Source organism: Ixodes scapularis, unplaced genomic scaffold (assembly GCF_016920785.2).
Source record: "Ixodes scapularis isolate PalLabHiFi unplaced genomic scaffold, ASM1692078v2 PGA_scaffold11__112_contigs__length_91849675, whole genome shotgun sequence".
Lineage (NCBI taxonomy): Eukaryota > Metazoa > Arthropoda > Arachnida > Ixodida > Ixodidae > Ixodes > Ixodes scapularis.
In genome coordinates, this window is record NW_024609837.1 from 85,881,600 (window position 1) to 85,902,646 (window position 21,047).

The window sequence follows — 21,047 nt, forward strand, 5'->3', positions numbered from 1 at the left end:
ACTTCTTTCTCATCGCTTCTAGGACTAAACTTCGTCGTCCTCTTTCGAACTCGGAAGGAAATTTCAACCATGCTTTTCTTCACTTCATACAGTCAAATATTTAGTAAATTTCCAAACAAGGGATAGTTCAGTTTTACCTCGCCGATTATTTGTACCACGAGCAATAAAAATTGTTTCTTAAGCTCAAATGTATGCCGTGCTGCGTCGCGAAAATCAGGCAGAGCGCATTTTTTGGGTCCCCCCATTTCGGGAACCTTTCCACGGAAGCCACGTATATTCGCTACAGCCAGGAGGTGACACCAGCTACCACCCCATTATAAAACACGGAGCTATCGCCCATCCAGCCCTCGTCAAACTTGGCTAGGTACTTGTAGGTACCTAGTAGGGAAGGTTAAAGTTAACCGGCTTCGAGCAAACGGGCCCAGATTCTCGCGCTCCAAATCTGCGACCGGGCACTCTATGGCTCCGTTGTCGAACTGCCAAGCGTACAGAGTATAGAGGGGGCTATGGGTCAACAGATCAAAATAAAAGTGAGTTTTTTTTTTTGTGTGCCTGGATAGGACACGTAAATCACAAAACAAAGTTTAAAAAAAGATAGCGCAATAAGTACGACAATGTAAAAAAGCTATGTCTCAGAATCACTCAGGACACCAAACTCGTGTTCGTGTGTTCGTGTGTGTGTGTGGGGGGGGGGGGGGAGGCACACACACGCACATACACGAATTTTCTTTTAGGTGCCTGGATTGCACGTTTACCACAACCCGCTACGAGTTCCGGGACCCTGCAGACAAGGCTAGCTCTGCGCGTGTGCAGTAGTGGCGTCTTTTTTCCTGAGAGCGTAGCGGAGGAGGGGAAACGGTCTACGAAAACGCCCTATTTGCTGGATCGCGCTTCCCCCGCTTCGCGAATGCGGCCAACGGACGGCCATCTTGCCACACAAAAGGTCGACCTCTTGGAGCGTTGCAGAGGCTGGGCGGCGGCGTGCTGAGATCACGCTTTCTGCTCGTTTATCGTCACTCGTCATTTTTTTTTCTTTTTTTTTTTTTTACGGTGAGAAATGTTTTTGAGAATACGTCGAAATTTTTGCGAAAGCGCAGCGCTGCCGGTAAAAAGAAAATGAAAGGCACTTTCAAGCGGCTCCGGTGCAGCGTCAGACTTGCCTACTGCGTAACGGAGGCGCAGAGCTGGGCACGTGGCGGCGCCAGTGCGTCTGCCGCAGCTATGCCGTCACTCCTTTGGAATGCGCAGACAGGCCAGGCGCGCCAGCTGTGCGCCGTGTGACGTCACTGCTCCTCGCGCATGCGCAGCACGGCTCTCCATGAGCCACACGAAACTGCTCAACCTCGGCCAGTGTAGCTCACGCTACAAAAGGCACTGGTCGTCGAACGCATGTCTCGCCGGTCTCGCGGCCTAATCAAAGCTTCCTTGGCACGCAAGACCGCAAGGCCACATAGACGCATCACTTCGGCGTGCCAAGGAAGCTTTGATCACGCCGCGGGACCGGCGAGACTTGCGTTCGACGAGTTGTGCCTTTTTCCTGCGGTGCTGCGCTTTTGCAAAAATTTTCCACGTGTTCGCAAAGGCGATTCCCACCGTTTACACAAGGCTTTAAAAAAACTTATTCGGCGAATGACGACGAACGAGCAGAGAACGAGTCTTCAGCACGCTGCCGCCCAGCCTCTGCCACGCTCCAAAGGGTCGACTTTCTGTGTCGCAAGATGGCCGTCCTGTGGCCGCGCTTGCGCTGCAGGGACCTAGCGGGGTGCGCGATCCATCAAATAGACCTTTCTCTAGATTACCCAATCATCAAGGAGAATGCCAGGAACGTAGGTACACGCGCTGCTGCACGTGCTCGCCTTCCCTATACAAAATATTTGAAGTAAACAACCAAAATAAAGTGCTTCTGGAACGCGCGTGCGAAGTGCCATTTGTTTTAGATGTTTCCTTTCGAACAGTTCCAGCTGCAGACACCAGCACGCGCAGCGCGTGTACCTACGTTCCCGGCATTCTCCTTGGTGCTTAATTCGGTAGAAGGTCTATTGCCGTAGAGATCCGCGGTCTCGGGAAACTCACTCGGGCTTTCAATTGGTTCTGATGGCTCATATAGAAAATAGTGGTAAGCTGGGCGAGTTGGTGAACATCCGATGGCTCGTAGCGTGCATTGTTGTCCGCCCCCTTTTCTATGTATCTTCCTCGTGTTTAACTACTGAAACGGGGTAGAGCGCAGCATTTATGTCATTGGACTCATTTTAAACACACTGTTGTAAAACGAGCCGGGAAATTCGTCGCCTACTACAAGTGGGGTCACTAGGCTCGGCGGCACCCAGGGCGGTTGCCCGCCGCGAGCCCCCTACCCCCCTCCTTTCACTGCCCAGCTGCACCCGGAATAATCTTCCCTTTTTTTTGACGTTACTGTTTGCTTAGAAAATTCAAACTTTCACTGAATGTGCACTGAGTAGGTCACTTTTACCGTGCGAAATATCAAGGCGCTTTTTTTTCTGTAAAAAATAATGAAGGCGAAAAAAAAACAAAAAAAACGTGCCAAAGTCAAGTGCGGGCGCGTTCGCAGATGACCGAGTTAGTGACGCAATTTCCTTGCGACGCCATCTCCCGATAGGCGCAGGAAGCAGACAGCAGAGCGCTTCGTCTGCTCGCTGCGACAATCGGGAGGCGGCACCTCAAGTAAATTAGCGTCGCTAACTCGGTCGTCTGCGAACGCCCCCGAACATAACTTTAACAGGGCTTTCCTTTTCTTTTTTTTTTTCTTTTTTTTGCTACGAGAAGAGAACTGCATCTTGAAATTTCACAGGGTGAAACTGGCCTGCTCAGTGCACATTCGGTGAAAGTTTTGAGTTTTCTGCGTGCAGGCGCCGATTTTTCCGGCTCGTTTTACGATGGAAGGTCCGCTCAGAACACCATGTAGAAGCACGAAAAGGAAGCCCGTCGCGAAACTCAAAACGAGACTGGCAACGGAAATATTGCCGCGTGCGTGCGGAGTTGGCCACGCAGGCGATATACCACGTGGAGGAACGGTGTTCACACCCCGCTCAGCCCGGTTCTTACTTTTATCAAGCCTCGTTCTTCTGGAAATTACCAGCCTATTCTCGGCTGTCAAAGTGTGCTTCCTGGTTCAAAACATCCCTGAACCTACTGCGTGTACAAATACGGCCGTAGCGCGCCACTTCTGAACAGTAGCTGTTCTGTCGCCGCTTGCTTTGTAAGTACGCGTAGGCACAACCTCGTCTGATTAAGCGCTCATTTTCAGTTCTAAATTGGCCTCACATTTTTCGTTCTTCACAAGATTGCGCAGTCATTTTTCCTTAAAGGAGAGGCGAGGGATTGTTCCTGCGCCCCTTCTCACCCACCGAGCGGCCGCCCCCCTCGCAGGAGTACCTGTACAAACAGGGGGGCGTCGACAAACTCCGCAGCCGGAACCAGGGCGGCGCCGCCCAGTTCATGGGCGCCGACATGGGAGGGGAACCCCAGGGCGAGTCGGGTGGCAACACCAGTGAGCGCCGCTACAAGATGCACCTGATCAAGTTCCGCCTGGCCAACGCCAGCGACATCGCGCTGGCAAAGGGTTCCAAGGTCCAGCCGATCAAGGGCGCTAGCAAGAAGAGCAACTTGGTTCCCGGTCAGTCATTCCTCGGATATGTAACGTGACCGCAATATATGCTACGCTGTAGAACGAACCGGAAAAATCTGTGCCTGCACGTTACAAGCTCATGAGTTCATTGAGTGTGCACTACTTAGGTGGCGAATTTAACTTAGTAGAAGCTCAGGACGTAGCTCTATTTCTGTGAAAACTGATACCAACAAACTTGCCAGAGTCCACTGGCCGTGTTCGCAGACAACCGAGTTAGCAATGAACGTAAAGCCCCCGAAGCCGGGACAAGGGGCGCCATTCTTTGAACAAGCCGCCGCGCACACTATGGACCAATGAAGTCACGTCTCATCCAGCTTTTGGTTTTGGACTTCCGGCCGCCATTACTTTCCCGAGCTGTTGAACTTGCTACGCCGCGGCTAATGGGCTGCCGCGTCTCTGGGAAAGTCAGCCGGAGGGCCTTTCAGTGCTCTCTGGAACGAAAAATGAACCTCTGAGAAAGATCTTGCTTCACCGGATCGGTCGAGAAGGTTTCAATTCGACAGGGGCCGCTAACTTATGCGATCTAGGAATCTGTATAAAGCTCACCAGAATACAAAAAGACGGCTGTTTAGAGTGAGTTATGCACTCCATTCTGCCGTAAGCGCGAGCGATGTAATGGCGAGAAACACTGTCGACTTGGCATGCACGGAAGGCCGTGACATGAGAGCGCCGTTCAAAACGGCCTGTTCCTGCTCGTGCTCGGCGTCGCTTTTATGAGTGCGTGCGGAGGTGCGGAGTGCGCTCGCTCGTCAAGTGTGGCGTACGTGCTCGCGTACCACGCTTCACAAAATGCATAGCTTGCAACGCTCTTGCGGCTGCGGACGCGAGCATGTGGATGTATCTATGTCCCGTTCTATCATAAGTGCGAGCAAAGCCAGTGTGACAAGCACGAGTATGCTTTCTCTCCACACATTAAAAGTAAGTAATGAATCATCTGAAATTGCGGAGAATATAATAGCAATTTTGACGTTTGATATGATGATTAAAAACGAATTGCGATTTCTGTGAAGTCGAAGAGTGGAAAGACTGAAACGAGACAGTGACTGATAATGCAACTCGGCAGGGCCGGATTAAGGAATTTTGGGGCCCTGGGCTAAGGCTCTTCATGAGGCTCCTAATGCTGATGATAATGGACCCTTTCCGGAATTCAGCGCTATCTGGTGACTCAAATGGATGTTTAACTTTTACCATACTAATGGCGGCAATGAACCCGTGGTCTGCAGTATATTAGGCGGGCACCGTCACTTTCGCAAGTCAACGGTAAACGAGAATGCGCGCTTCATTGTGCAGTACCTTTTCAATCTCTTTCAGGGACGATGGCGAAAAATATGTAACCAGTCAGAACGAAGAGCCAGCCCACATTGACGCCTCGATCAAATTCTATTCATCAAGGGGGTTTGAAGCCCAGTGTGTGCTTCTAACAGATCGACTGGGACCGAGTTAGAAATGAACGCTTACGCAGCTCTTGCATCAAATTCCTGCTTCACGCCGCTCTAACGTCTAAAATGTGTAGGCATCAAATCATCTGTTTAGGAGCATCTTCAGCTTCTTCCTTCATCACTAAATAAACGACCGCCATTAGTATAGCACATATACCATTTTTCAGATAATGATAGTGGTCAAAGTTGCCAGACTGAATTCCGGAAAGGGTCAATACTGACTGAAAACGATGGTGGTGGTGGCAACAACCATGACGGCAATGCGTATATTTCACCATTTTACGAAATACAAACGTTCGTTTTATTATACACCTTGGGACGTTTCTGTATCGTTAGATTCAATTATTGGGAAATTCAGGTTTCACTGGGTGAAAATGAAGCAGATGCGCTTGTGGATTAGAGGCTGTTTTGGAACAAAACGCGAAGCAATTGTAGAAAATGTTAACAAGTGTCGCGCGCATTGAGCCTCTCCATAGGGCCTCGTAAACTTCCGTTGAAAGGTTTAAAAGGATGACGCCGCGTTCCTAAGAACTTGTTGACCAGGTCTACAACCTTATTCATAGAGTACGTGTCTTTGCTGGCTTGCATAAATTCATCATGATGTTCAGTAAGAGAGATGGCAAGGGATGACCCCCTTGATGTCAAGTGGCATGATTACCTGGGCACAATAGCAATAGACAGCAGTGTTGCGGAATGGGCACCCTCATTCCATTCCAACTCCGTTCCGGGGAATTAGTGTTTTCGATAATTCCATTCCTTTCAACTCCTAGGAATGGGGACACTGGGCCCATTCCCACTCCTGGAATGGCTGAATCGTTCCATTCCATTCCTCTAACTCCTAAACGTAAAAATTGGCACTTGACAGGTGCATTGCGTTGCAGGGTTGGGCAGAAATAGTCAGAAATGTATTTAAAACTACAAATACTGGGACAGATGAAAATAGTAGCTAAAATACTGATACTCAAATATATCTGTTAAAATGTATCGCGATATGTATCGGAAATACATTTTAAAAAGAGTCAAAAATTTGGAAAATCAACTACAGGAATACAATTTATGGGGGGGAGGGGGGGGGGGCAGAAATACAAATACTGATAATGCAATACATTTTTCAAATTTCTTTGAGACGCCAACTGAGATTAGGCTTTAAGTTTGAAGTGGAAGTTTTTTTGTTTTGTTTTTTATCCCGAAATTACTTTCCCACAGGCTTGGAGCTTCGCCTTAAATATAGTGGTTCCAGACGAAGAGGAGTCTTCAATGGGTTCAAAAAACGTTCCATCAAGGATTGACCGCGATCCCTTCCCTGGCATCCTGCCTGTCTGACCAGTGATGCGAAAAGACCTTGACCTCTAAATAAATTCCATCAAAACATCATCACTTCCCTGTCCAAAAAGGGCGCCCCTGTCAACACGGATCAGATGACGTCACGGCGGAATGAACAAGTATTCTTGTATCTGTAGGTGTTGCCGTGAACATGAATCTTTACCCACGCTGCTGTATGAGAGGACAATACATACTTTCGTTGTAGGGAACCTCGTTCAAGACCATGCAGGCAGTTGCATTTGGAATTTTCGAGAATAGTGTTGCGAAGTATTGCTCGCGCGAGTATTTAGTCTAGCTTCGATTTATGTTTTTGCCTTCTCCGAGAGTTCTTTCCGTCTCCACGGGACGGCTGTTGGATTGCACCGGAGTCGGGGGGCCCCAACTGGGAGCGAACGTGAACGCTGTAACGCTACACATAGTTTATAGAACCCCGTGTTGGAAACGTTTTTTCTTGTGTATGTTTACATGTGGGATCTCTACTTCGGAGGTGGTTTTGCTCTGCGTATGTATAATAACTTCTGTGTCTAAGAATGTGCTTTCTATTGTTTATGGCTGCTCTTGTGGGCTTCGTTTGGAATGTGTTGTCTCGTATATGCGCTTGTTTTTGGAATGTTCGTATTTGCTTTGGGCTCCGAGTCTTTTGATTGGCGCTAAGAAAACCTCTCTTGATTGGCCCTTCCAAAACTTTCTGATTGGTGGGCTGGAGGACCCTGGAATGCTGCTGAACTCAATATAAGCGACCACCGAGGGACTGCAAGGGACTTGGCTCCTGGATACCAAGCCTTGGACATCTCACTGCCTCTGGAAAACACACCTGCACGTCCGACCCCCCTTCAGCTGTGGGGCCGTCCGCCCGCTGGCTCGCAAACTTGGTACCCTTACGGCTGTGGAGGAGTTCGGCTCACCCGCCTTTGTGTGGAACCTTGTTTGTCGAGTTTGGCTGTGGTCGGGGCCCCCGCTGAGGGTGTGTGTGGTCAAGGAGGACGACAGGGAAAGTTTCCTTAGGTTAGGATCATTCTCCCAACATTTATTGACGAATTGGCCATATCTGTCGTAATGATTTTATATCTGATCATTTAAATAAACAGTTGTTTGTTAACATCAAGATCGTTCATAAACGGAGAAGAAGACACCTAGAATTTTCTTCGTTACAATAGGGTGGACCACCTGCATCCTGGAGCACATGCCTTATCTTCTGTTAGGGTTGAGAAATCGATACTGTGACATCCCTGTTGTGACGGTCCCACCTGCCGACCTTCCGCCTCCAACCATGAATGGCAGTCCTCAAGTTTCGGCTAGCATCATCCAAACAAAGACCTGTGGATTGCGACCTGAGATGGCCGGCACAGGTGTGAGCTCTCCGAGAAACAGCGCGCTTGAGACGAGTCGCAAGAGTACGAAGTCTGGGTCGGCACAGCGAGGCCACGTCTGGCCTCCTTCCTGGGTATCGAATCACCAGAGCAGCGGGTCAGGTTCACGTCGACTGATGACGTACCCTTGAGCTGTGCAACAGGCGCAGACGCATTCGGATTTCTGTTGAACTTCACATGTAAAAGGCGCCACCGCCGCCCCCCTTCCCTTCCCCCTTTGTCCCTTGCTTTGATGCTTGTTTTTTGTATGGCATTTTTTGTGTATAAGTCTGTTTGGGCTCCACGCGGGTTTGCAGTTTCCAGCTCATTTTAATTCTGAACAACTGACTCACTGACTAACCCAATATAGCTAAACGTAAAAAAAATTAAATGAATAAAAAGATATAAAGAACCGGGCCCCATTCCATTCCCATTCCATTCCGGGCAAAAGGCATCTAATTCCATTCCCATTCCATTCCCCTCAACTTTGCCGCCATTCCATTCCCATTCCATTCCGGGGTCGCGAAAATGTGGAATGATTCCGGAATCATTCCAACTCCGGAGTTGCAACTCCGCAACACTGATAGACAGTAACCCAAAGAATGCTAGCCAATTTTACATTACAAGAAAGAAAAAAAAATGAAAGCCGTTTACAACTCCCTGTAACGCCGAATTTGAGCGCAACTCTTGAGGAGGAGGAGGGAAGGGTACTGGGGGATCAGTTGACCTCGGAAGGGGGGGGGGGGGGGGGGGGGCACGTGACCTCGGGGGTCACGTGACCTGGGAGATCACGTGACCTCGGGGGGAGGGGTCACGTGACCTGGGGGGGTCACGTGACGATGACGTCATCAGTGATGATGACGATGACGATGCGGATGCCGATGAAGTCATTGGCATCCGCATCGCCATCGTCATCGTCACTGATGACGTCAACGTCACGTGACCCCCCCCCCCCCCTAGGTCCTCCCGAAGGAACCCGAGGTCCTCCCGAGGCCCTCCCGAAGGAACCCGAGGTCCTTCCGAGGTCCTCTTGAAGGAACCCGAGGTCCTCCCGAAGGACCTCGGGTTCCTTCGGGAGGACCTCGGGAGGACCTTGGGTTCCTTCGTAATGCACCGCGCGGTTTCGCCGACGGCGACGGCGGCGGCGACACCGACGCCGCTCAAGCCGGAAACGGGCGCCTAAGAGCTGCGCTCTAAAAACATTTCGCTGCCCCTAAAAAGTTGTTACTCGCGAGCTGCTTCGCGAGTCGCAGCTCAAAAACAGTCCCAAGAATATCATAGGCCAGATTCACGAAACGATCTTACGCCAAAAATGTGCGTAAGACAAAACTTAAGAACAAATCCGTATTCACGAAACGAAATTTTCGTAAGTTTTGCGCAGGTTACGACGAAATCCTACGACAGCTCCGAAGCTGTCTTACGCACTTCTTACGATCAAATCAGCATGGCCGACAGCGTCGCTCAGTTGGTCGCGACAACCAACGGATGTTTATTTTTCTACGTGCGCTTCTCACGCGTCCCGACTTCAAGCAGCAAGAAACAAGTAAAAAGTACTTGAAACAGACCACGACGAACGAACAAGAACGCTGGATCCACAGACACCCGGGAAAAACTCCAAGGGCCATGAGTACGGACTCCGACCGATCGGCAGATAGGCCTAGCAGGCCTAGCAGGCACTCCGACTCGGCGCAGCGATGATCTGACGGTCCTTGGCGAAGACCGTCTGCCCACGACCGGCTGGCGTGCTGAATGGAATATGCCCGCGCGGCCCTTGTGAACCCTTCCCGTATTATAGTTTGATCGCTGACCTCAATTCTAGATTAAGAGGTCAATCTCTTCCTCTTGTCATCTCATTGTTTTCCGAGGCAACGGTGACGAACGCTGTCGTCGAAAAGGGGCTCTCATCGATTCTATCTCTGTTTTGTGTGATATCAAGCTCAAATAAACGCCCTATGGATTACCTTCGCAACATGGTATGTACACTTTGTTATTAGTATTCCATTTTATTCTGACACGACTGCACCTCACTGCCGATCGCTGTAACAGTTCGTGGGTCGCAATGCCTGTCCAACCTTTCTTCGCCGGGTGTCACGTCATGCATCGAGTTGCAATTGTAAAGGATCGGTCCCGAAGCACTTATCAATTCGCGGTCCAACAGCGCAAATCCAGCACTTCGATCAAACGCGCGCGTCCGCTCCGTAGTGTAAACAGGCATTTACGTGGCTCTTGCTTACACTGTCGTAGATCAAACGTATCTTTTTTAACGTCGACTCGCTCCTGCATCTCCGAGGCCGCAAAAAACGCCGCGGCAATTTGTTCCCATCTACGTCGCTTTGCAAACGACTGCGGGCCGTCTTTTACCAACGATGACAGTTGTGTTGACTTGGTAGCGATCGAGTTCGTAGCAGTCAATGGGGGTGGTTACGCATCCCGGCCTCGGCATTCGGGCGAGTTTAAATCGTGTTAGCGTCGACATATCACTGCACGGATACGAACCCCAGACAAGCGGTGGCAAAAAGGCCGCCTGTGTTATGAAAAATCCACGTGCTCCGAACGGCTCCGAACAAATGCCGAGCTCTCCGATTGGTTGTTCGAACTGCCGAAGACGCCGTCACCATAGCAACAGCACCGGTAAGTTTTAGTTTCTCCGTACGACAACGTCGCTTTCCTCCTCTCACTTAAGAACGCGTTCGTGAATACCGATTTCTCCTCTTCTTACGATGTTCTTAACTTACGAACTTCTTAGCTAAGTTGTCGTAAACTAAGAAGCTCTTCGTGAATCTGGCCTCAGGTCTTTATTCTAGTAATTGCTACGATTGATTGGAACTTGTCTAACTAGATTTTTTTTTTAATCAAAGGAGCCATGAAGCGATTTTTCTACTTTTGCTAAATACCACTTAGAATGACTCCCTGAAGTTAATAACGGAATGAACTTGCCTTAGTTTTTCTTTCTAGCGATAACAGTCGCAAAAATAATTCGAGAACTATGAGCATCGTTCATCCCCTCAACTCGGAGCCAGAACCAGCGGCCACGTGGCATGATGCCTATCCTATGCCGCCAAAAGCCTGATGCCTATCCTGTGCGCTGGGGTTGGAAGAGTAGAAAGCGTTTGCTGAGCTCCAGAAATTGTTAGAGTTTGGCTATTCTCAACACCGCAGTGGTTGGACACGAGCCACTACCCGAGTGTCCGCCGAGGCATTGATTGTTACGAGCCCAAGTCGGAGTGCTCACGCATGTTCTCGTGTCCAATCCACAATCTCAATACAAAAGGGTGTAAAAAGGGTGTATTGTTACACCCTTTGTCCCATATATACACCCCAAACCTTCAATTCGACGTACAGCGCTCTATAGCCGAACAGACGGCCCCAAATTTTGCGAGGGGCTTGATAGCAGCGTGGTACAACTTATTAAAATAGCTAATGTTCGTTTTACTGACTACAAAAAAAAGCATTATCGGTTTTTTTTTGGCCCTACTGTAAAAACTCGGTGTTTTCTTTATGTGGTCTTTGATACGTACGTTAGCTATTTAAAATGTTATATCGCATCGTTTTCAAGACCCTCGTAAACTTTGGGGCCGTCTGTTCGACGATTGGGCGCTGTACGTCGATTTGAAGTTTTGGGGTGTATTATATGGGACAAAGGGTGTAACGATACACCCTTTTACACCCTTTTTTCTTGAGAGTGCATGAGCCGGCGCTCGACTGTCGTTAGGCATGTGGTTTTGATCCCCCAATTAAGCCATCAAGCCTTGCGAAGACAAGGCTGAAAGAAATAGTCTTCTTTTAACCTCGCAATTTCACCGCAACAAAGAAGCTTTTGAATCAGTGGCGGTTTGTGCGAGTATACTCGGCCAGACTAGGACCAGTGCGCCTCTTCAAAGTCGTCAACATTCCAACCCGATATCGTTTCATGACCCCTTTAATTACTGACTTGAACAATAAAGCAAAACATACAACAAAGTAATCTTGGTGCTTAAAGTATTTAGGGCTCAAACCGCCACGTCCACCTTCTAATAACTGAACTCTCGTGTCCCAAGCTAACAGACTTCTGCATACAAATAATAAAATGAATAATTAAGACTGAATGCAATTGTAATATAGCAATCACTGTCATTTCGGGCACATTTACGGGCATCTCTCATGAAGATCAAGGAGGTATTTTCAAACGCCTCGCCTACATGCTGTCTGTTTTAAGGGTAAAATGTTTCAATTAGCCTTGAAAATGGCATTGTTTCTTCTAAGTTCAGTAATTTAAAACTTTGCAGCCATTTAGACGTATTATTCTAAGCCAGGGGTGGCCAGGCTGACCCGGCCTAAGAGCTGCAAACAAAACCACTAAACTTCCAAGGGCCGCCTGAGAGAAAAATGTCAGAAAAAAAGAAACGGGGGTGGGGGGTTAAAACATTTTTTTAGACCAATAAATGAAACTCGAACTACTTTAGGATCTATCCGTGTCAAAAGCAGTCCAACTGTGCGTACGTATGGTAGCGGTAGCGCGAGACCAAACCGCGACCTGTCTCAATTTAAAACGCGTTCGTTTTTTCTTCTTGGGGGAAGTGCTCATGTGACCGGGGGGAGGCGGGAAAGGAGGGGGTGTTAGCACTGGTTAGGTATACTAGGAAACCACGAGCCGCACTTTAACACGCAAGGAGCCGCAACTTGGCAACGTCCTGCTCTAAGCTGATAATAATAAGTCTTACCTCAGAGGCTCGTAAAAAAAATTGCAGCGATCATATCACTCGATGGGAGAAAGGTGCCTCGCACTGGCAGATCAGACACGGGCTTCAGAGCAGTTGCTTGCAATCACTGCCTCTCAAAAACTTTTGAGGGACATCTCAAGAGCCGGCTCCTTGAAACGCCTATTAGTGGTTAGAAAGGAATGCTTCAGAAGGTCCGCCGATAGTTCTTTTTGTTTGTTTTAAGCTTGTCGTTTCAGAGGAAAAGTTCCATATGGAACTACGCTAAAAGACCAAAAATATACAAAAAATAATGTGTAGCATGTATGTTGCTCCTGTAGCCTTCGGCAACACTTGCTTGCCTTCCAACTCACCATTGTCCGTACAACGCGTCGAGGGGGCCCCAGTACAATAAAAGGCCGTCCTTCCGTCTGGTTTCAATTAGAAGTGACCTTAGAAGAGACGTTTCCAGACGACGTGCTATACACATTTCTCATCGTACAGACCATTCTCAGAAAGTTCATTTGGTAACACCAAGGACAAATCGTTTTTTTAAATTCTCCGCACTGCAGTTATCACTTTCATAATGGAACTCTCTGCCAGAACATATTGTTACAATTCAAGACTCATCTGGATTCAGAGCTGCACTTGCTACTTTTCTCGATATTTAGCAACCTTTAACCTTGTGTTTTTCCTTTCTTTGTTTTTGTTTGTTGTCAAAGCCCCCCCCCCCCCCCTTATCTAAAGCCCTACGGGCGCTTTAAGGGAACAATAAATGAAATGAAATGATATGAAAGAGACCGCCAGCGTAGAGAGCTTTGATGAGGGTGGGAGGCAACGCTTACATTTTGTTGCTCTAGCACAGTTTTCTACAACGAGCTCAAAAACACCAGCTCGTCTAGAGAACTTAGTGTCATTCCTATTTCCTCGTTGAAGAAAGAAAGAAAAAATCTACGCCATTGAGGGGTCATGTAAATCCTAGAAATGCTCGCCTTTGGAACATGCCACGCAGGCAGCTCCAAACAGCAAAATGGTGGACGAAATTACGTCAGTGAAAGGGACCTGTACCTTGTTCCCCCCATAAGCTGACAGTGTGGTGGGCTCGCCTGACCAATCAACCTCTTCCCTTTCATCACCTGACCGTGCTCTCTACGCGCGGGGCGAGAGCGCGATGACCTGGCAAAATACCGGCGTGTGATTGGTTTAGCGCGTATAGCTTCCCAGCAATGTCAGCTTACGCGGGTGAGCAGTCGTTTCCAGACGACGTGCTATACACCAACGCGCTGCAGCAGTGGCGTGAAGTCAGAGAGTGAAGTCAGTGCATATCACCAACACGCCTGCGTCGCCATTGCAGGTCCGAAGCAGCTGGTGGCGGAAGCGTCCCACGGCGTCCACAACACGTCGACCACGCTCGGAGACTTCGTCTACATCCGCTTGAACGCCTCCTCCTCCAAAACCACCGCGGTTTCGCACGTCCATGTGAACGCGTCTTCCAACCAGAACAACACCAACTTCTTCGGAACTAGCGCAGTTCCGCTTCCTCACTCCCGTACGAACACCTCCCCTTCGAGAACTTACAAGACGACTCACCCCACTCACGCGACGCCCGTGGATAAGTTGCTGCTGCTCAAGGCGGCGCCCCAAGCCGGGTGCGGAAGGAATGTCGCGGGCTCCAGCGCCACCACTGCAACGACAAAGGCGACGACGACCGGTGCCACCACAACCAAGAGAACTACTCCCACCACGGCTGCGACGACGACCACGACGACGACGCCGCGACCCACGACTCTCCCAACGACTACCAGGAGGAAGACATCTACAGCGAAGACGCATACAACGCATACCCATTCAACGAAGGTGTCGACAACAACGGCGGCCCCAACGACGTGTGGGCAACATACAACTGTGAAAGGTATGAAGTGAGGCTAGGTGGCGCAAGCTGCCGCCCGTTACAAAGGGTATAGCCATTATACATCTATCCATCCATCCATCCATTCGGAGTGTTCATCTAGTCTCGATGGAAGCTCGTCACAGATGAAATTTTCTCTGTGGGGGCCGCGTTTTCCCAGCGTCTGACATGTTTAAGGTATATAATGTTGAGCTCGCAGATTTAGCTTTGGTGGCTTGTTCACAAATTTAATGAGGCCCGTGTCTTCCGAGAATGTGGTATACCAGTTTGAACAACGTTCTCCCCCAGAGTCCCCCACACCTTCCACTTAGAGTGTATGCTGAAGAGGAGGCGAGCCCCTCCTCTCCAGCAAGTTCAGCGTGTGACTCCGGCACCTAAAAAAAATTATAAAAAGTGAAAGCCGTTTACAACTCCCTGTAACACCGAATTAGAGCGCAGCTCTTGAGGAGGAGGATGGGGAGGAGGAGGAGGGGGTACTGAGGGTCATGTGTTCTCGGGGGGGGGGGGGGTCACGTGACGTCGGGGGGGTTACGTGACCTGGCCTGGGGGAGGGGTCACGTGACCCCGGAGGTCAAGTGACCTTGGTGGGGTCACGTGACCTCGGAGGAGGGGCTGTTCACGTGGGGGTCACGTGACCCCCCAAAGTCGCGTGAGCCTCCCCCACGTGACCTCGGGGAGGAGGTCACGTGGCCTGGGGGGTGTCACGTGACCTAGCGGTGTCACGTGACCTCGGCAAAGAGGTGGTCACATGACCTCCCAGTCACGTGGAGGTCATGTGACCCTCTTCCCCGAGGTCACGTGACCCCCAGAGAAGTTTTTCCGCTAGATTTAGCGGGGAATTTTTTCCGCTAGATTTAGCGGGGAAACATTTCCGCAGGATTTAGGCGGGGAAATTTTTCCGCTAGATTTAGCGAGGAAATGTTTGCGCTAGATTTACCGGAGAAATTTTCCCGCTAGATTTAGGGGAGAAAGTTTTCCGCTAGATTTAGCGGGGAAATTTTTCCGCTAAATTTAGCGGGGAAACTTTTCCGCAGGATTTAGCGGGGAAATTTTTCCGCTAGATTTAGCGGGGAAATTTTTCCGCTAGATTTAGCGGGGAAATTTTTCCGCTAGATTTAGCGGGGAATTTTTCCACTAGATTTTGTGGGAAAAATTTTCCGCAAGGTCTAGTGGGGAAATTTTTCCGCTAAATTTTTCCGCTAGATTTAGCGGATACATTTTTCCGCTGGATTTAGCGGGGCAATTTTTCCGCTAAATTTAGCGGGGAAACTTCTCCGCAGGATTTAGCGGGGAGATTTTTCCGCTAGATATAGCGGGGAAATTTTTCCTCTAGATTTAGCGGGGAAATTTTTCCGCTAGATTTAGCGGAGAATTGTTTCCGCTAGATTAAAGAGATGGTGAACCAGAATTTGGATTTCAAAAAAACAAAACAAAAAAAACAATGCTGGAAATGTTGGCGGGACGCTACAATCCCTACAACACTACTAGCAAGGCGATATCTTAAATGGACGGCCGTATTTTTGGAAAAAGAAGTCGAGATTGAACCAGGCCAACGAGGCGCGTGACCGTCAAGATACCTAGTTTCCTCCTCTCTTCGCTTCGCTCCCTCAAGGCAACACCACCTAGAGGAGAAGGCCAGCACACGCCTCCGGTGACGTCACGGCAGCAGGCTGACGAGCGCCGCGCTATAGAGCTGAGCTGAAGGCTTCGCGCGTAGCTTTGACGTCGTAGAAACGCGGGTTTTCGCACAATTTATTTTTTTATGAGCTAACATAAGAGCTGTAAACGCCGAGTGATATAAAGAACCAATTTTAGAACGCAGGAAAATTATTATAACCTACAATTATTGTAGTGAAATACAAGAAAGTGATATCTTGAGACAGATGTTATTTTTTAAGCAATAAACTGGGTGGTGTAATTATCTCTGAACGACATGGGAGTTGTATAAAAAAAAAGAATCCCTATGAAATGACAATAATCGAAGTAGTAGAACCAGATAAAATGACCTAAAGTAACAATTAGATAAATGTTGCAGAGGCATTCATTTTATTTTATTTTATTCAGCTCAAAGGCATCCACAGACGCATTACATCCAGGGGGATTCAAAAATAGACAAAAAAGTAATTGAACATAAAAAATAAACACCAACAAAAAATGTCACACACACAAAAAAAACGCTTCTTAGCAGGTTATTGTTATGAGGCAGTTTTACAAGTCAAGGTTCAGTTACACAAATTGATGCCCTTCTTTTTCAGTGAAATGGGATATCTCTCAGTTACAATATGGTCAGGTAGTTGGTGCTAGTCAGTGTTACAAAGTACTAGGAAATGGTTCAATCTTGCAGGAATCATCTAATATATGGATAATATGAAATTGACAGCTCAGCACTAAGTAGCTTGAAAATTGGAATCTGAGTAATATACATCTTAAAGAAAAAAAAAGAAAAAAAAACACAATCGGGCTATTTTTCGTCTTCTTTGTAGATTAGGAACATTTATGGCTAGCTTTTAAAGCGGAGACACTAGTTTCGGATGAATAATCACTCCATATTGTGAGCGAGCTACTAGCGCCACCTACCACGGCCCGCTCTTTTAACCCTTACCGTCAAGCCTGGCCGAACAAGTGTTCCGGCCTGCTCTCTGTTTTGGCGCGACCAAGCCATGTGGCGCGTCAGCGCCTCGTACCTTTTCTTAATTATTGCCAGTTAATAAACCTTTATTCGATTGTTTGGCCCCGCCCTCGCCTCAACGCCTCGCCTGGCCAAAGCCCGGCCGTAGTCCTCACAATTGGCGCAGTCGACGTCGCTACCTGCCCGCCTGGAACCTCAAGCCTGCCTCCGCCATTACCGCATCGAAACCGCCATGCCGCTCATCTCATGGGAGCAAGCGACGCCAGAGGACTTGGAGACGTTTACAAGTACGTTTTTACGCTCCGAGGCCGAACGCCGAGGCTTGGACGCCTCTGGAACCAAGTCCGAGTTAATTGATTGAATCATCCTGGACATCCGCGTCCGCGAAAGTCCGAAGGAACCCGAAGTTGTTCTATCTGCCGACGACATTGGCACTTTACAAGTTGCGCAGCAAGCTACATCTCCTCCGTCACAAATCCCCAGCGATCTTGTTGCAGCCTTGGCAACCTGCCTTGAGCAGAACACTAGGATTTTGGCTCGAATGCAAGAGTCCTTCGCCCTGAGACCGACCCAATTGACAACGCTACCCGACTTGTCGCAAACCCTCCCAGTGTTTGACGACTCAAAACAGCTGTCCTCACGTCGCTGGATTGAGGAATTGGAGCGAGCCCAAAAGCTCGCATCCTGGAACGACGACGCCCTGCGCGCTATCGCCCAAGGTAAACTGCGCGGAACCCCCAAAAACTGGCACCTCGCATGCGGCGACGCTTTCCCTACGTGGCCGTCATGGCGTGCAGCATTTCTGAGACAGTTCAACGACGACCTAACGCTCATCGAATGGCAAGTGAAGCTGAGCGAGTGTCTACAGTTAAAGAACCAGACTCTGCATGCGTGTACATTCGCCAAACTGCAAATCATCGCTCGAAGTCCCGTCCAACTGACAGACAAGCAACGAATTGAATACCTTCTACAAGGACTTCGTGACGATCACCTCGTCTCCGCCATCGCCGCCCAGAGACCCGCAACGGTCGACGAGTTTATTGCAATCGCTACCGACCTGGACAACGCTGCATTGCACATCAAGCGAGCTCGACCAGACAAGATATCTGGATTCCAGACAGACCAAAGCCCCCGCGCACCTTCAACACCGTCAACCTCCGAGAAGAGTGCACCGCTGCAACCCCGTCCCAACTATACATCAAGACAGCAGCGCTCCAGATCCCTCTCTGCAGAAGAGCAGAATGCTCGATACGATGCCATATCACAGAAGTATGGTGTCGCAGCCTTTCGTCCTGGGCAGAATTTAGAAGAAGCCGTGTGTTTCCACTGTCGCCAAAAGGGACATCTCGCGTCCAAATGCCCATCCAAGTCATCTGCTGCGAAAACCACTTTGCCCAAAGCACCAGCACTTCATAGCCGCCCAGCTGAGACGCTTGATGGTTCGCAAGTGCAATGTGCTCTTGTGACTGCCACCATCGCAGGTATTGGCCAAGTTGATGCGTTCCCTGATAGTGGATCCAAGGTGACACTAATGTCCCGTGAGCTCGTCAGCTCGGTGCCCCTTCTACCTTGGACTCGAGCACCCCTTGTTGTCGTTGGAGGAACGTCAGTTATCCCAGCTGGTGCCATCTGTCTGAAAATTTCCGTTGGCCCAGTCACTGGAGTTGTCGAAGCCGCAGCCCTTGACCACAACGCCCTCCCAGTGATCTTGGGTGAAGACTGGTTTTTCTCCAGCCAAGCACAGTTAATCTTCCAGCCACCCAGCCCCACTGAAATTTACCATGCCCCAACTGGAACCAGCATTCAGTGCCATGAACGGTTGCTTCCTCGGATGGCAAATGCTGTAATGCTGCAAGCTTCAGCTTTCCGTCACTGTGTCCATGGACACCACAGCCCAGCGGGGCTACAGCAGCTTCCTTTACCAGGCCCAGACCAGCCTTTGTGGGCCGCGTTGACAGCCGAGCCACAGCCTAAGCACACAGTGCCCCCAACAGTGGACGTCTGCATTGACCCAGCCCTGCCTGCAGCGCAAGTAGGGAGCCATCTGTTAGACCCACAGAAGACTAAGCTCTCAACCTTGTTGTCCAAACATGCAGATGTGTTCGCCCACGGGGAAGACGATGTTGGCTTGTACGAGGGCGTGGAACATGCGATAGATCTGCTTCCAGATGCAGCTCCCTATAGCCGGTCTCCGTACCGCTATGCTGCTGAAGACCGTCGTTTCCTCGAAGAACAGACAAAATCGCTCCTTCGCCAGGGCATCATCCTCCCAGCAACGGGCCCATGGGCCTTCCCAGTTGTGGTTGTCACCAGAGGTACAAAGAAACGTCTCTGTGTCAACTATGTGCCCCTCAACAAGATGACTATCAGTGTCATCCAACCTCTCCCCCACGCTGACGATATCATGGACGATATCGCAGGCTCTTCGTACTTCGCTTGTCTTGACCTGAAGTTTGCATACTGGCAGGTTCGTGTCCGCTCGGAAGATCGTGAGAAGACGGCCTTTGTGACTCATCATGGAACATTCATGTGGACCCGTATGCCTTTCGGACTTAAGAATGCGCCATCAACGTTTCAACGTGCCATGCACTCCATCTTGTCCGATTTGAAGCCACATTGCTCACAGTGTGGCGTGCGAGTCTACCTGGACGACGTCCTGATCTTCGCTCCCACTTTTGACGAGTTCCTGAAACTCCTTGACGACGTCCTTCGCCTTCTTCGCACCAGTGGATTCAAAGTGTCGCTGGAAAAGTGCAGGTTTGCCCTGCAAGCCATCAAGTTTCTTGGTTTTATCCTAAGCAAGAATGGAAAGCACCCAGACCCAGCCAAAGTTGATGCGATTCTGCGCATCCCCCGCCCTACGAACAGCAAAGCTGTTTTGGCCTGGCTCCAGACGGCCAACTTCTACCGTCGCTTTGTCAAGGATTTCTCAAAAATTGCAGCACCACTCCAAAGTATCATTCGATCTCAAGAGTTCACATGGACTGACGCTTGTGATGACGCCTTTGAGAAGATCCGCAAGGCACTGACAGAAGCACCTCTTCTTGGTCACTTCGATCCAGACGCCCCAACCACTGTGACAACAGATGCATCGGGAACAGCAGTTGGTGCTGTGCTTTCCCAGAAACAGCAAGGCAAGGAAACTGTCATTGAGTACGCAAGTCGAGCACTCACTGCCGACGAAAAGAAGTTGCACAGCAACGTTTGGGAGTGTATCGGCGTGCACTGGGCAGTCACCATCAAGTTTCGCCACTATTTACTTGGGAAGAAATTCTCTCTACTTACTGACAACTGGACTGTTGCATGCCTCACCACAAACATTCGACCCTCTCGCCGTTTCACCACCATGTTGATGGATATCACCGAGTTTGAATTTACAGTAAAGCATCACCCTGGTCGGCAAAACGTGGTTGCTGACATGCTCTCCCGGCTGTCCGCAGCAGTTCTCAATCAGCCACAGACATTGGCATCGATGCAAGCAGAAGACCCACAGTGCCAAGCTCTGCGTCGTAGCCTTTCGTCTTCAGAGCAGCGGCACACACACCTTGTGGTCATTGATGATGTCCTCTACTATACCGACGAGGCCACAGGAGTATGAACCATCGTTGTTCCTGCCAAGATGCGTCAGGCAGTACTAGAACTGGTTCACGACGGTGCAGGCCACATGGACATCGCTCGAACACTGGCCAAAGCACGAGAACGGTACTGGTGGCCAGACCTCTCTGCCGCAGTAGCCCGTTATGTGACAGCCTGCCAGATCTGCCAGAGCAGCAATCGCCCTGTTTCTAAAGGAGTGGGCAAAATGGGACTGATGCCCATTTCGGATGTTCCATTCGCGATGATCGCTATTGACCACGTCTCGATGCCAGCGACGCCCACCAAGAAGTACTTACTAAACGTGATTGACTTTGGAACCCGTTTTATTGTTCCAGCAGCTGTGTCTTCGACCTCAACCAAGGAGGTTCTGACGCACTTGCAGTCCGTGTTCCTCAAGTTTGGATGTCCCGATGACTGCCTCTGCGACCATGGTTCAGCCTTTGAATCCCACCAGTTCACACAGTTCATGAATTTACATG

General features: G+C 49.6%; 1 protein-coding gene across 1 annotated transcript in view; it reads left to right on the forward strand.

The window, feature by feature from the left end:
* Positions 1-506: 506 nt before the first annotated feature.
* The window catches only part of LOC8035741 (mucin-5AC-like), a 54,875-nt gene continuing 34,334 nt past the window's right edge, over positions 507-21,047 (forward strand). Inside the window, exons 1-3 of the mRNA XM_002400233.5 lie at positions 507-530; positions 3,388-3,627; positions 13,667-14,345. Of these exons, the coding sequence (XP_002400277.2) occupies positions 507-530; positions 3,388-3,627; positions 13,667-14,345 (943 nt within the window). The remainder of the gene's footprint in view (positions 531-3,387; positions 3,628-13,666; positions 14,346-21,047) is intronic.